The sequence below is a fragment of the Amblyomma maculatum genome, chromosome 3 (assembly GCF_055883805.1).
Source record: "Amblyomma maculatum isolate TAMU_Amacu chromosome 3, ASM5588380v1, whole genome shotgun sequence".
In the NCBI taxonomy this organism is placed as follows: domain Eukaryota; kingdom Metazoa; phylum Arthropoda; class Arachnida; order Ixodida; family Ixodidae; genus Amblyomma; species Amblyomma maculatum.
This window is the reverse complement of record NC_139346.1, coordinates 88,886,579-88,902,508: the sequence shown is the minus strand read 5'-3', so window position 1 is coordinate 88,902,508 and position 15,930 is coordinate 88,886,579. Positions and strand designations below refer to the sequence as shown.

Here is a 15,930-nt window from a genome sequence, read left to right as displayed (position 1 = left end):
CACCTTGGAGCGCTGCCAATAAATGAGCTGTGGATGCATGGAGGGACGTGATGGTCGAAACGAAGGGACACTCCTCCGAACACTTTTTTTTTTAATTCTCAGGGCTAAAGTGGAGGGTGGGTTCATTATGCGAGTGGGTTGATTACGCGACAAATACAGTACAGTCGAACCCGGATATATCGAACTCGACGGGAATCGCGAAATAGTTCGATATATCAATAATTCGATATACAGAAATCGGCTTGTGATGGCACTTACGATGCGAAAAAATGATACCGTATTCGTCGCGTAATCAACCCACTCGCATAATGAACCCACCCCCACTTTTGCACCCGAGAATTTGAAAAACAAAAATGCGTAAAAGCCAGCTCGCTCACATGCAAGCGATTGAGCGATCTCAGCGACGAGCGGCAGCGACAGAAAGAAAAATTTAAAACTCGTTGGAACTGCGCCCCTCTCGCCGCTCGAGCCACCGCGGCAGCTCAAAACAAGGTTTCTGTGTCGCCGCGGCAGAAATCGCTAGCGTTTTCGCTTGCATGTCGATAGCGCGCTCACTCCGTTTCGGTCGTTTCATCCACAGCTCATTTCTTGGCAGCGTGCCAAGATGCTGCACAGCGATAACGTCGGTGCGCGTTTATCTTTTGATAGCTCCTGCGGTGGCGGGGAGCGAACTTGGCAGAGTGCCCGTGATGACTTGATTGCACAAGCCACGCCGCGCTTGGGGCGGGTCTCATGATCGCAGCAGCTGACCGCGTGCTTTCTTTGATTCATACATGCAGGATAAACGACTCCAGCAAGAAAAAAAAATACCACCGCTAAACGTTCGAACAGCTCAACGATAAGAAAGGATGACTCAAAAAAAAAGACAAAGAGAAAGCTGCCGCTTCTTAACGTCCGTAGGCGCCATAGCCAGGTCAGCCGCCGCGCGCAGAGGGTTCGCAACACACGCTGGGGAAAGCGTCCGACGTCTGTCTGAAAACGGGCTTAGCTGGCTTGGCGCATGTGTAGCGCGTGCTGGGGAGAAATAGCTCGGCAAAAGAATGGTCACACCCACGCACATGGCTCGCAAACGTCATGTGATGGCGCGCGAGAAACGATAACTGCAGATGCGCGCGCCTTTGGGGAATGGGCGCGGCGCTGCCCAGACCAGCTGTCGCCGAACTGTTCCTTCTCATTCCTTCCGCGCATGGCTTGAAAACGTCACGCGGCAAACGGCCAAGGGTAATGCGATCGTCTTTGAGGAAGGCACACTTTCCAGTGCGTGGTGCGGAGTTCAATATATCGAACGACCGCTGAAATTCAGTTCGATATATGACGCAGCTTTCCTATACTTTTACATGGGATTTTCAAGGGGATATTCCGTGAGTTCGATATAGCCAAAATTCGGTATATCCGGGTTCGATATAACCGGGTTCGACTGTATCATATTTTACGATCTCAAGCGGTGTCTGAAGCCGATTTCTGTATATCGAATTATTGATATATCCAGGTTCGACTGTATTTTACTGCGCCGTTCAGTGCCTCTATGAAAAATTCCGATGAAGACAGAATGCCTGAAGTAAAAGTTACACTGGATATAGCCATAGATTGCACTCACAGTGGGCGGCTGCCACACACCATTTTGTGCGTTACACGATATGTTTCAAGATATAATTCAGTAAGCGATTGTCCCAAACAAGGTAACTGGCAGCTTGCTCGAAGCTGTGCCCCCCCCCCCCTTGCCCCTATTAAAGGTGATTTGACAGTTACTAATAGCTCTACCCTCACATGCAATTGCTTGATCAATTATTTGGACAACTTTGAAGCAATAAAACCATTCACTTTGCGATTTTACTTCTTGATGCTTCATTTTTTGTCACTGATACGTACTGATATAAGAATTTTCTCTCAAGCTACCCAGTTATGCCACATTTCTGTTGTCTTCCCCATTTTTGACATGTTTCCTAATTAGTGGCACAGTAAATGCCATTAACCACACAGTGCATGATGACTTCACTCTTAGAAATTGGACCTTATGAGCCAAGATGAAGCACCACAGTTGTGCATACTCACTTGCAACAGCTTCAAGTTTCACTGGAGTCAAGGCCTTTCTTCCTTGCGTAGCTGGCCCGTCTTTGTTGGAAAACCACCGGCTGGGCTTCCCTGACACACTACGATTCTTGAGGGCTGGCACGCCCCAAAGAACCTTTGTAGCCTCCTTGCAAAACAGCGAATCTCTTGTTCTTCTCAAGAGCCAACTCCACTGCTTTGAGGTCACGAAAACTCCTTTTCCGAGATGGATCTGCATCAAAGAAGCATTTTGCAGATATGAGCAAAAGATAATATATAACTGTCATTAGGGTACAGTGATTACCACTTGATTTAGAAAAACAGGATGCATTAGAAGAATTCAACAGGTCTCAACTTTTTGCCTCAATTACATGGGGCAAGATGCACTAGCACAGGAACAGTGATTCAAATTAGTATTTTCTTCGTCTAGTTTCAAATTATGAAAATAAAGATGTTATAGGTTTAGGACGTAAAATACACCGTGGAAATAGATAAAATCAAGTGATGGAGTCCTGAGAAAAACTACTGGGAACCAAACATTCAAGGTGTGGTTGTTTTAGTATTGCTCAGCATGTTCACACATCTCCCATTCTGATACAATCGAACATCAATATTGGGGTTGTGTGGCAGCTTTTTTTTTCATAACAGCAGCAATGATGCAGCCAGACTGCGTCGTCGTGTGTAAAGCTCGCCAGCTTCAATAACACTGATTTGGTGACGTGCTTTCTTGCCGAATGACTGGGTCTAATGCATCAAATTGAGCTTATAAAGGCCCAGATCAAGGCCTATATTAAATAAATGAATAAAATGCTAACGCGCACCTGAACTGCCTAGGAAACCACCCTACAGCAGCAATTTAGCTTGCGTTATCCCACTTAGTTCTTTATGCTGGCTCTTACAAGAGGTGGGTGGCCCCACGGTATGGCCTTGCACCAAATAACGAACCACAATGTAATGAAATTCGCGATGTAACGCCATCAGCCCTAACGCAATAGTTCTAACGGCTTCCCCTGCAGATCCTCATTACTTTACAACTTGCTGAATCACCAATTCCTGAATTCGCGACACTATCATCTCACACCTACTCATTAGCCTATACTCGTGAGCTACCACATTCATCTTTTTTTATTTCTGAATCTCTGCCCTATTGAAAACCACGTGTTTTTTTCGCGATTTAACGAAGTAATTTTATGCCGCACTTTCAAAGTCCTCGCACATAACATGCATGTATCAGCAGCCACGTTAAGACCCTAACATGAGAACTTTAGCCGAGACACAGCGCAATTTGCATTTCTACGACATCGACGCAAGTTTGAGGGGAAGGTTCAATAGGCGAGAGACTTTTTTTTCATGACAGTTGTCCATCCTTCCACCCTTCAATCGTCAAAGAAAGCATGCGGTCAGCCACGATCATAATGCGGGCTTTTAGCATCATTTGCTTCAAAAGGCGTTTACTGATACAGACATTCCAATGATTTTATGGCAGCAGACAGCGCTCACCCCAATCACTGTGTGGTAAAGAGAAATCAAGGACCATCCTTTGGATGGCGCTGAGCAACCGAACCAGCTGAGCAAGCCACTACCCCGCACTCCTGTCTAAGCCACTGGCACTCAGCCAAGTCCCCCCCCCCCCTCACTGGAGCTGACGCCCACAGAATGCACCAGTGAAGTTATCACTGCACGTAATCCTGGCACCCTGCAAGAAATACACTGGACTATGACGGCGCGCAAGGAAGGGACACGCTAACTACGAGCGTTGTTTTTTTATTTGTTGGCGGGAACAGTGGGAGGCAAGTTCATTAGCATGTAAATAGAGTATATGTACGTGAGGCCTGAACAATTGCCACGCACAGGTAGCCACAGATAGCCCAGAAAAAAAATGATGCATTTGCGTCCGTTTGCTATCACCCATTATCCTCTTGATGTACAAAACATCTGGTACCCTTGTTAGTGCTATTATTGCCAGAATTTCTTGATCATTTCCTGAATTCATAATTTACAAATTCCCACTTACTAGAAGTGTTCCACTAACCTTTTACCTTGTTTGGGCAGCTAGAACATGGGAACCTTGCCGTAACGAAATTCGTGGTTTAACAAAATTTTCACCTGCAAGTAGGACTTTGTTATATCGAGTTTCGATTGTATCGGACACCCCACCCAAGGGAAGCGTACAAGCCAGTCAAGATGTGAACTGAGCGAACGCACTAAAGGTGTACTCAAGTGCTTTTTGAAAAACATCATTCTCATTTTAATTTTGCCCATTGGGTTGTGAAAAATGAAATGTTAGTCACAGTCAATATAGCCAGAAATTAAGCCTACAGATATAACACTGTGCCCATACTTATGTTTTCAAGACTAAACCTCATCACTCTGCAGTGGCCAATGAAAAACAGCTACAGTCAAATCTCGATATAAAACATCAAATTTCGATAGACACCATCTCAGAGTTCCCTGAAGTTTTAAAAACTTGTCTCGGTCTTTCAAAATGATCAAGGCAGTCGATGGGGCAATACTTGCAGTGTGCAGAGGCCGAATTTGCTTTTTCTCTGCATCGATTTCTTGCAGTGAAAATTTCTTTCGTATTTTCTTGGCGCCATCGCTGTCTGCAGTCATTGCCGGACCTCGCAAAAACTTCGCAGTAAGATAAGATAATCCGTTACAAAAAAAAATACACCTTCCCATACGCATGAATGGCACGACCCACTCACCAGCGAGCGACATACAAAACAGAAAATAAAGGAGGCTAGATCTGCTGGCTACCGCCCATTAACCGTAGCTTTGTGGTGGCCCTAGGAGCTGGCACCAGTTTTAGTGATGATGGAAGCTACAGCCCACGGACCATACACTGAAACGTCAGTTTCTGTTGTGTCACGCAAATGTTGCGGCGCGGTTAATTTAGCCGAATTCTTAATACTGATGTTCCTATATTACAGAAAAAAAAAATTTTAAAACGTACATTATTCGGAAACATACGCTACATTGAAATTCACAATTCTGAAATATTTTTACATTAAAAACATAGGAAATCTGTTGGCGATTTCTAAAAAGTTCGTTAACTAGACTAAAGACTAAACCACCCTAAAAACAAGCACACATGGTTTGGCCATTCCTGGAGTCCGAAAAAAATTTGAGTCTTCTCAGCGGATCATGTGAAAGCACTCCATCAGGCTGACCATTGGAATTTGCATAAGCAAAGCATTATGCTGCTGAAAGTTCACATGAAAACATACCAATCACGCAAACTAGCACCTTTGGAATTTCAGCCAGTGGTTATGAGACTACAAAAACGTTCTTACCTGGCCATTTACGTTGGCAAAGAGGGCTGGTGCAGACTGTGGTCCATAGGCTGCAATTAAACAAAAAAGAGCACCAGGTAACTTATCAGCACAAAACTGTCTTGCATATCATGACTAAAAAAGCTGCCGCGTCTGTACAATATACATTAGGGGCCAAAAATGTGTACAACCAAGAAAGCCTTGAATAATGAAGCACCTGACTTAGCGACTCTAATGTTTGCATCTCTGCAAGAAGCTGATGCAATCGTGAAATGAGACTCGCATGTACACTGACAAAGAATGCTGAAAGCCCTACAGGCTGTAGCACTCGCCACCAATCCACCGCAGCCATGAGTGAAATAGTCAATTTATGAACCTCAGTGGGAATGGTTGCTAAATTTTACTATTTACTTGAATCAGTGACATAGCAAGCATAATTTCAGGCTTAACTAATAAAGCTATAGTATGCGACACAAGTATGCTCTGCAGCTACCATACCTGGTAGGGTGACTCTTTGGCAGCCTCTGCTGTAGTGTCATCAGTAGCCTGAACCAAGAATAGAAGAGTGATGCTGTGATAAGTTCCCAGGTAAACTGTCAGGGATTAAAATACACCACTGACACAGAACAATTATCTATTTCATAATTAAGTCCAGCTGAGTACCACATAAGCCCCACAACTGTAACTAAAATTACTACTACTGTCTTCATCACATGCTTTTGGTCTTTTCACCTGGCTTAGCAGAACGGCAGGCCCTCGATCACACACAATGTTCATTTCATGGCCTTGAGCCTCTTCCACAAGCTAAAAAGAAAAAACATAAAACTGCACTCAATTGAGCATCTAGGACACTAATACACCACAGAAGCTAAAATCACTACACAGTTTCCTGCTTTACATAAGAATTTGTATGCATGCAGTAGCAAATGACTAATACAGCAGCAGCTAAACACCAATCATGTTACTGTAATATGCACATGTGCAGCGAACTGGCAAAAACTCGACATTAGACATCCAGTGGGAAAAAAACGCAGTCCTGTAGGTAGCACAGCCCTCCAAAAACAATGCTGGTATGCCACACACTGAGCTATTAATCTAGACGTAAATGACAGCCAGAATTTACTTATTACACTGTGCACATTTTTAGGCTGTGGCAAATGACATGCTGCAGGCACGATTCCAGTTTCTCTTTTCATACCTGGCCGGACGGCTCCTGAAAAGCTTCATACTCGATTTGTGCCACAACCTGATGACAGAGCAAAATAAAACATCAGGCCAAAATTAGTGAATGAAGCTACAAATAAATTGTAAGAGGCAAAATTCCTGCACACAGGGGTGCTACAGCTGAAATAGGATATGTAGAAATTTTTGGAGCAGCAAAATTTTAATTTTGGAGCAGTAAAATTTATATTTGGAACAGCTCAGAGGAAAAAATACTGCACCTTGCAGCACTAATTCAAATTCAGGAGCCGTTAAACATTGAATAAAGCTTAAAAACTTCAGTAAAACGGCAAGCTGCGCGAGCTCGTGCATAATCAGGCAAAAAACTGCGCAACAACGGAGACAAGAGAGCAGAAAGAAGACTGGACCAGCGCTGACTAGCAACTGAAGATTTTATTGAAAAGAGCACAAATATATACTCCATTCACAACCAAGAGCATGCATGGGCAGAACTAACAGCACTGATACCTGAAACCGTGAACAGGATCGTTGTGCTCACATATGCGGGTATTCACGCACCTGCCTGTCTGGCCTATATATCTTTCCACAGGTAAAGGGAACATCATACCCTGTGCCATGGTATGATTTTCTTTGGATGGGGCCCTTTCCTCTAATTTGGCCTTACAATCAGATCTCCGTTCTAACTCAGTTCCAACTCAGATCCATGTAGTCTGCTCTTTAATGATACAGGATTCTTTACAAGCCACGCGATAAATTAACCAGGGAAATCAGCGAGGCATTTCACATTCACAAAAATCACGACACGTGTTAGCACCCCATCTATTCTTATTCATGATTGTGAACTGCGGTATCTTGACTGTTAATTTTCACGTTTTCAGGTATCAGTGCTGTTAGTTCTGCCCATGCGTGCGCTTGGCTGTGAATGGAGTATATATTTTTGTTCTTTTCAATGAAATCTTCAGTTGCTAGTCAGCGCTGGTCCCGTCTTCTTTCTGCCCTCTTGTCTCCGTTGTTGCGCTGTTTTTTGCCTGATTAAGAAACCTTACTTTCGGCACAAAAAATGAAGAGGTGTGAACATCGAACCGTATGAACGTGATCCAAAGGAAATCTAGCAAGGGCCGCCTATCAGCGGTTCTGCGTGTACCTATTTTTGCAAATAATTGGTTTGTACTGCAAGGCATGCATAAGACTGAAAAAAAAAGTGAGCCATAAAAATTAGGAGGCTCATTTTTCAAACTTTGGAAATCGAAAAAAAAATTGAAAAAAACTAGAGAATATGCTTTTTTTGCATCTAGCACAGTTTGACAACCTTAATCCCAGGATCTAATCTTGCTTGCGAGACTCATAAAACAATGTTTTACTATCTCCTAAATCCACAGCTTGTGTCGTGCAAGGGCAGCTCCAGAAAAGCTCAATTTGAAGCCTTGACTGCAAGCTTCCTATAGGCTGGCGATGACTCTGTGGTTATTTCGGGATGGCATGATGCTGTTCTAATGCCCATTCATACTTTTATCTCTTGCATTCACATGCCTCTTCCACTCTTGCAATACAATGAACCGTTGCACTTTGAGGATGCTACATCACAGGGGTCACAAGCCGTGCGGTGAATTACCACCGTAACACAAAGGTGTTATTTGTAACAAGTGCTACTGGGTCTTGCTGCAAAAAGGGCCAGGGTGTTACTTTTGATTTTGGAGCAATTCTTCATCAGTCCCATGAAGTTTGCGAAGTTTGCTCACTTTGGCATAATACTTCTGCATGCACCATGTCACTACAAACTGTGTATGCTAGACTGCATCTTTATTTTTGATGAGAACATTAACTATAGCAACTATATTAACTATAGCATTAGCTATGCCTCCATCACTGCTGTTATTCATTCTGAGTTCTCTTGAAAGACACGTCAGCCAACTTAATAGCAGACAGAATTTTGTCTTTTTTGTTCTTTACTCCATAAAAAACTGGACTCTCTAGCTTACAGGAAATTACCACGATCAAAAGCAAGTGCAAGTATACATAAGCTGGCCTCAGATGACAGTCATTCATAACAGTGTCATAGTGAGTCAATCGCGGAAGCACGTCCAGGTTGTGAAAACTGTCATTGTAGCAAAAAAATATTCAACTGCAAAATATCAAAACGCCACTAAACATGCAATAAAGCTTCCATCCTCACTGTATTTACCTGGTTGGGGAGGGCAGGTGGCACAGCAGCTGGTATAGCAACTGCTTGCCAGGTGGCTGGCACCTGAATGCCATGAGAGAACAGGAGAAAACCACGAATTGGACATCTCAGATCAAAACTGCAGTTCACTGACTTTGCCTAACAAACTATGGTCAGCATGAAAGATGAGCACTTGACATTAAAAAAACCACAGCAACACGAACAAACAGGATGCACTACCTTACGCGGGAGAAACTTCGTGCTTGTTGAACAGCAGTCGCTGTCACTGTTATTTGCTGTGCCAAATGCCGAGCTTTGTCTATCCGATTTGAACCAAGCCTCTGCAGAAAAGTAAGTGAACAAATAATAATCATTTTCAGCTTCAACACTGACATAATTTCAAGTACAAAAGAACACTTGCTTGTGTAAGCGCACAGCATTACCTGAATGCATTGCCCATTAAACCTGCAAAGTCTAAATCACCCAGCTTATTCTCCAGGAGATCTTGGAGGTTGGTGTACCGCTCTTGGAACTTTTCCATGAGCACCTGTAGTCGTTCGGAGCGGTCATTGGCAGCTTCCAATTTGTCCTCTGCGTGGCGGAGCCTTTTCTTCAGTGATCTTCAGCGCTCTTGTTCTTCCTTGAGTTGTTTTTTTGAAACCAAGTCGTCATCTGATTCTTCTTTATCGCTAAAAAACAGCTCTTGTTTTCTTTTCATCGATGTGGCCACCTTCCTTTTTTTTTTCCTTTCAGACAGACGGACTATAAAAATAAAAAATCACTGACATATCAGTAACTAGAAGCTAAAAAGCTGCAGCTGTCTAATATATAATGTGTGAAATACACAGTGCCACTTGCATGTACCAACACAGTAATTTTGGCTTCATTGTGAACATGAAACCATTGCCTAGAATGAAGTAAACACTCCTGAACAGATGAGAATACTTCACCAGAATATTGTGATACATCAGTAAGAGCAAGATGCATTCTAGCTTCCAGATTTTTTTTCTTTACAGCATGCAAATATCAAACCCAACCTCAATGGAAGTGTGGGGTAATGCAATGACAATGTGTTAAATACCAATATAGAAAGCCTGCCGCCTTATTAGCTGCTTTCCTTTCCTACCATAATTACTCACAATGATTTATCCATGATTTTTCTCAACCTAATAACAAGCAGAAACTTTGCTGTCTGCAATCAAAATTACGAGCTTGTTTGTGCAGTTGTCAATGCTGATAGAATGACAAATGAGGTAGTTTATATACCATGCTATATGCTGGTGTTCATGCATGCAGCCAGACCCCAAGGAAAAGCACCCATTAAATTACAGGTACATGACAGCCGTCTGCCACCAATGCACTTTAGCAATCAAGTTTCATAACTTTAGCCTTGCCATAGAAGTTGTGCACTAAGACAATCTTTCCCTAAAGTTCTCTACATGTGTATACATGTAAACGCATGGAAGTGCCACCCCCTGGTTTCCTTGTAAGGGCGGCATCTGAACTTTTCACAGCTCACAAAGCAGCCTACCAAAAAACAAAAGTGTATAGGAAATTCAAAGTGCCGCCCATAGATGACACTCAATGCCACGGGTCATAATCTGCATCAACCTTTTTCTCTCTCACGAGCACCTGCTGTCCATAATCCGCATCAGTATCACCAGCTCGTTTTTTGCAGCTATTATAAGTGTGAGTTGTGGTGGCATGGTATTTCACTACAGTTGTGGCTTTTGTGACCTGTTTTTTTTTTGTTAAGAACTGCAAGAATTGCAATTTTAGCATGATGTGCAAGCACCTTCACAGCTACACAGCTGGCTTGTGCCTTGTCTATTGTGAACATGTAGTTACTGATCTGCGCTTTAGTATCACTTAACAGGGAAACTGTTCTAGTTTGGGAAACTTGTCCAGCCACTTTGGGATGTTAGACCCTATAAACTGAACCAAACCAAACTTGTCTGGATGGACATAAAGATGGGCTGTAAGATAAAACATGAATCAACCCTTGAGAAAAATGCTGAGCTCTCAGGTTGATGTTAAAAATCTGAATACAGGACATATAGTTCAAGCACTGTACATCATCATCCAGATTCAAAGTTAAGGTGATGGAACCACAGCTGGCCAAGAGTCTCGAGTGGTCATAAATTGCAGTGTAAGAGGGGGTGCAGAGCTACAACACTGCTTGCTCTAGGCCAACAACTGACAAATGAGCATATGAAGCAACAGCTACGCACGAGTCAGGACTCTCGGCCAAATTTTCATCTGCTCAAAGGGCCACTGTCCAGGAAAGGACCTTCTAAGCAAAGGAGCCCACTGTTTCGATCAAGTACCGGAGATAGTCTGTGCAAAATGTTACAGTGACAAGCGCGCTGCAAAGCAACGAAAATACAAATCAAAACTCTCTCATGCTCTCCTTCAGGAAGCCAGCTTCCCCGTTTCCTGCGCTGGCTCGTCGAGCTAGTTATGACGTACTTGCCGAGAACGACGTCCATTGGTCCTTCTCGCTGACTGACGGGAGAAGCTAGGATGGGCGTACACCACTAATTGTGTCCACTGATCGCTTCTGCACTCTTTTCCCTCGCCCGTTTCGTTTCGCGCAGCAGAGAGTGCCACCATCACCACCCCCCTGCTCCAAGTGCGTTCTGTGTGCTGCGCCATTTCTACAGCCTTCCCTTCTTTCGCGCAACCTGAAGCTTTCACTCCGACGTGACTTCTCGTTTTGTCTTTCTTTTAGGAGAGAGGTTCGGCGACTCGGCCCAACGTCAACGACACAGCAAAAGCGAAGAAAAAGAAAAGTCTCAAAGGCGGGGCTATGACGTACGCGAGTGACGTTCTCCACAAGACACCCCACCTCCCGTCAAACGCGGAGGAGGAAGGGGAATTTGGCTTACAGAGGCTAGGCGACCGAACAGGAGAGTGAAAAACCTCTGAGAAGGGACGGAAGGAGAGAATGCGCAAAATCGGTTGATTGCGGTGGCTGTAACTCTCGTTATTAATTACTCTTTTCAAAAACTTCTGGTGGCCTTGCGTTGTGGGGACGAAGCCTCACAGCCACCGAGGAAAAAAAAGTTTTACCGGAGGGTGGACAGTGGGCCTTTAAGAATTAAATGACGTTGATCACATGCGAGATTTGAACCACTGCTGAAATAATGATTTCCCTTTATGGCCTTTTTGGAGAGAACTGCTTTTGAGCGGTTGAAGAGCGTAGCGCAGGGAAGGCTACAGGCTCATAAATGGCTAGCAACATTTGCGAACAGTCACAAGAGAATGGGACACTTCCATTTTTTTTTGCACCCCGCCGACTGCCAACTGAACTCAGAACCGTGTGTCTCTCTACCACAAGCACGGCTGATGGATGCGGCCTTTTAGCGCATTTTTGTTATTTTATTGCTGTTCATTGGGATTACTGAGTCTAGCTCTTCTATGGGAGGAGCTTTAACGGCTTCATGGAATACATGCTGTGATCGCGAGTAAACACTCTTGAGCACGGTGTTTCTGCACACGCTTCGACGCTCCCAAAGAAAACGAGCGTTGCCGGGGCACCACCCAGTAGCACCATACGGTATGTGCAACAAAAAGGGCATCTGTTCCCCTTCTCCACCGCGATTCTTTCCGGTCGTCTCCGCCGGCCGCGCATGCCAGGAATTGCGCCTCCAAAACCCTTCTATCTCCGTGACCCCTAAATTGGAGTTATGGCAATAATACGAAGAATCCAAACAATCTATGAACCTGCTAAGCTGACTGTGAACAAGCTCTGCACCATGGGAGGAAAATACGACATCATCACCAAGTAGATAACTAATCATATTGATAAATGGTGGTGTTAATGGAAAAGTTTGGCAAAATTCACAGACACAAATAAACCACAAATGCAGCAAAGAAAACAATAGTAGTGCACGCTTTCATGTTCACAGCTCAAACCGAGACGATGTGCACTAGTAGCCCTTTTATAGTGCTTGTGTACTGCTCAGACAAATGCCAAAGGCAAGCCAGTGACAAGCGCAATGGGCATACACATGTACAAGCTGAAGATGAGGTCGAAACAGAGCACAATTGCAAAAAAGCAGGTAGGTGTTGCTGCACTTTGGTTTAGTTTAGGGGGTTCTTCACCCTGAAACAACTCAAGCTATGGAGACATCGTAGTGGACGGCCCCATATATTTTTGACTATCTGGGGTTCTTCAATGGCCACTGAATCACACAGTACACAGGCCTTAGGATGGCGCCAAACCTGTGCCTTTCAGGTCAGGAGCTCAGCCCTGCTTTGTTGCGTATTTGTGATACATGCATTACTGCCTTTATAATACCAAAAAAGTTCAAAGGCAGAATAGGTAAATACAGCACTTTTTTCTGAACAAAATGCAGCCTATTCCAGTTAATTTCATAAGTATGATGCCACAATACTGTTTTCATCTTTGTCAAGCTATATTCATCTTACATGCGACGTCATGCCGCATCTTCGAGAAATAAATGATGTAAAATCAATTACCTTTTGCGAAAGTGTGTCTTTTTCGGCAGTTTCCATTCGGCATTCCCCAAATATATTGTCAGGCACAGCAATGTGCTTCTTCATAGTTTTGATAAGGTCCTGCAGGTTTGCTGAAAAAAATGAGACCACTTGCGAACAAAGAGAAAAAAAAAGTGACAGCAGAGGCAAAGAATTTTTTACTACCACGGCCAACTACTCCTGTGGGCTTTTGTTTCAGTCCCCTTCCCCTAGCGTAGCCGAATGGATGTGCACATCCCGGGACACTGCGGGGCTCTGCCAAAGTTTTGCTATTTTGCTACGGCGAAGACTGAAACAAGTAAGTTTTGCACGAGGAGTCTGCCTTCAGTCTGTTGATTGCTTATGTGGGAGTAACCACCGTCAAGTGAAAATAGCGCACTGCTTCGGACAGCCGGCAGAACCTACGCGCAAAGCTGGGAATGACAGCAATTTGCGATAGAGATCGACTGATTAAGTAGCTCGTTAGCGCTCACTCGCTCGCCCAGACAGCCGGCCACCGCAGAAGCAAAGTGTAGTCTCTGACTGCTTCTACATAAATTCGACGGACATGCGTGCACGAACAGAAAAGCGTGTTAATGAAGGTGCACAGCAAATGTCTCAAATGGGACGGGAATTTATTACTGCAGCGTACACAGCGACTGCGCGGCAAAAATTACTGGATCAACTTACCTCCGAGAAGTACCACTTCGCCCGGGTAATGGCCCTCCAGGACCTTTCCATCCTCCACTGACCGCCAATATATTTCTTTGAACTTGCCGAGACATTCACTTCCAAGCTCGTAGTCCTTGATCAGGCTTAGGTTCACAATTGCTCGCCAGCCGTCCTCGTAAACTACATATGCGAAGGTATGCCCTGACATATTTCGAATAAAAAAAAAGCTGGCCAAACATGCAAACACGCACAAGTCGAGTGCTTCTGATTGATTTGTCTGACTAAAGCCAGAACCTGGAAACCATACGCGTGTTTACAGTAGCGTGGTTAACAGTACCATGCTTGTCACATGTATGACAAGCAGACTGCCGGATAGAAGTTCGGATAGCTTTGGATACTTCCTTTCTGGAAAACTACAGATTTAAAATTTTGATTCCAAATAAACTCTATGATTGGCTCTAGTGTTATTGTTTTGGTTAGTTCTGTACTTGTAAAATATATATTGGGTATGAAATATTTTTTATATCTTGAGCACGGTGATCCTGAGGCCATGAGGCATGTTTACAGCAGTTACGGCACTGCGGTGTGTCCTACTCAGCCACTGCATTCTTGCACTTTCTTTTGTTGCTTTCTAGTGCGGTCTGCATGGCGGTCTGCTTCTTTCGCGCTTATCTCTGCTTGCGACTTGCTGAGACACCAAGGATATAAAATACTTGCGTTTTTACGGTGTCTCCGGTCGTCGTCATGAGTGACGGCGTCGAAAAGAAGAGAAGAAAGTTGTATTTGGACCCGGGTCAGCCTTTATTCGTGCCTCGGTCGACTTACTACTATAACAAGCTCCGTAGAGCAGAAAGTTTTGTGGCTGTTGACGAATCGTCAGCGCCAAGCTTGGACTACTCCAGTAGTGAGCATGACGATTCCATCGACAGCAATAACGGATCACTCGCACGTGATGTGGAAAACGACAGCGAAGCAAAAGAAATCGATAGTGTGTGCGATCAAGGGAGTGACGAGGAAGACGACCTGCTCCATGAAGCCACTGCTGTTCCGGATTTTGATCAGTCAGAGCTTCTGGCAAAGTGTATTGGTGACTTCGGTTCGAAAACTTTACCTGGCTCGAAGACGACAGTGGCAGTGGCAATAGTCCATATTATGTCCTTTATTGTAGCTCATGGCCTTTCCTGGTCTGCGACAGACGACCTCTTGAAGCTTGTGGATGCACTCTTTGGATGTCAGAAAAGCGGTCTGCCTCGGACAAAGTACCTCCTGAGGAAGCTGTGGTCGCACAAATGTGCGTCTGTGGTAAATTACCATTACTTTTGCGAGGTATGCACATCATTGCTCAAACCCATGACAGACAGAGTGCATCTTTTTTGTGACATGTGTCAAGTCAGTTCAACTGTTCAAGTTGTGAAAAGTGCTGGCGATTTTTTTGTCATTCTCGACCTCAAAAAGCAAATTTCGGAATTAATTGGTAAACTGAAGGGCATCCTCTATGAAAACCTTTGCCATCTGAGGCAGCAAATTCAAGAAGATTCACAAGAGCTGCAGGACATACCAAGCGGATTTGTTCATCGATCCCTCCATCGCAAAGGTGCGCTGAACTGGTGTGATCTCACAGTTACTGTGAAAACTGATGGCAGCCCACTATACAAGTCATCGAACGCATCGCTTTGGCCAATTCAGCTGATAGTGAACGAACTGCCTCTGCCCCTGAGGCACCAAAACACGATATTGGCTGGATTGTGGTTTGGCCATAAACATCCAGACATGTTGCTGTTCTTGGCCAAGTTTGTTGATGCTTTGGGACATGTCGGACAACTTGTTTGGGAGTACGGGTCAATTTCAATCCGCACCAGAGTGTATGCTACGTGCATCTGTGTCGATGCTCCTGCGAGGGCATCTGTGGGCAACCATGTCCAGTTTACGGATACTTCGGCTGCCCATGGCGCCTTTCATGCGGAACAAGAAAGGAAGGTAGGCCAACTGCTAAATATACAACATAGAAGGCAGCTCATTGCTTTGTTTAACCATTGAGAACATAATCAGAGAAAGACAGGAATTTTCACCACAGCATAAATCCAAGATAAAACCAAAACAAAGACATAC

The 15,930-nt window shown here is 44.3% G+C and overlaps 1 protein-coding gene and 2 long non-coding RNA genes across 4 annotated transcripts in view; 2 read left to right on the top strand and 1 right to left on the bottom strand.

Annotated features, from left to right (window-relative positions):
- LOC146195222 (uncharacterized) overlaps window positions 1-15,930 on the top strand; it is a 37,685-nt gene that overhangs the window by 14,422 nt on the left and 7,333 nt on the right. The gene's annotated exons all lie outside the window — the stretch shown is intronic.
- Window positions 5,830-6,572, bottom strand: LOC146195225 (uncharacterized). Its single transcript, XR_014705542.1, has 3 exons — window positions 6,523-6,572; window positions 6,057-6,128; window positions 5,830-5,870 (listed from the first exon to the last, which is right to left on the bottom strand). It is a non-coding gene; the product is annotated as an uncharacterized LOC146195225 (long non-coding RNA).
- LOC146195224 (uncharacterized) lies at window positions 14,566-15,858 on the top strand. The gene has a single exon (XM_084595957.1). The coding sequence runs from the start codon at window positions 14,566-14,568 to the stop codon at window positions 15,856-15,858; it is 1,293 nt and encodes a 430-aa protein (XP_084452083.1).

Excerpts from the sequence above, each read along its gene's own strand:
- LOC146195224 (XM_084595957.1), top strand. The coding sequence starts at position 14,566 with ATGAGTGACGGCGTCGAAAAGAAGAGAAGAAAGTTGTATTTGGACCCG.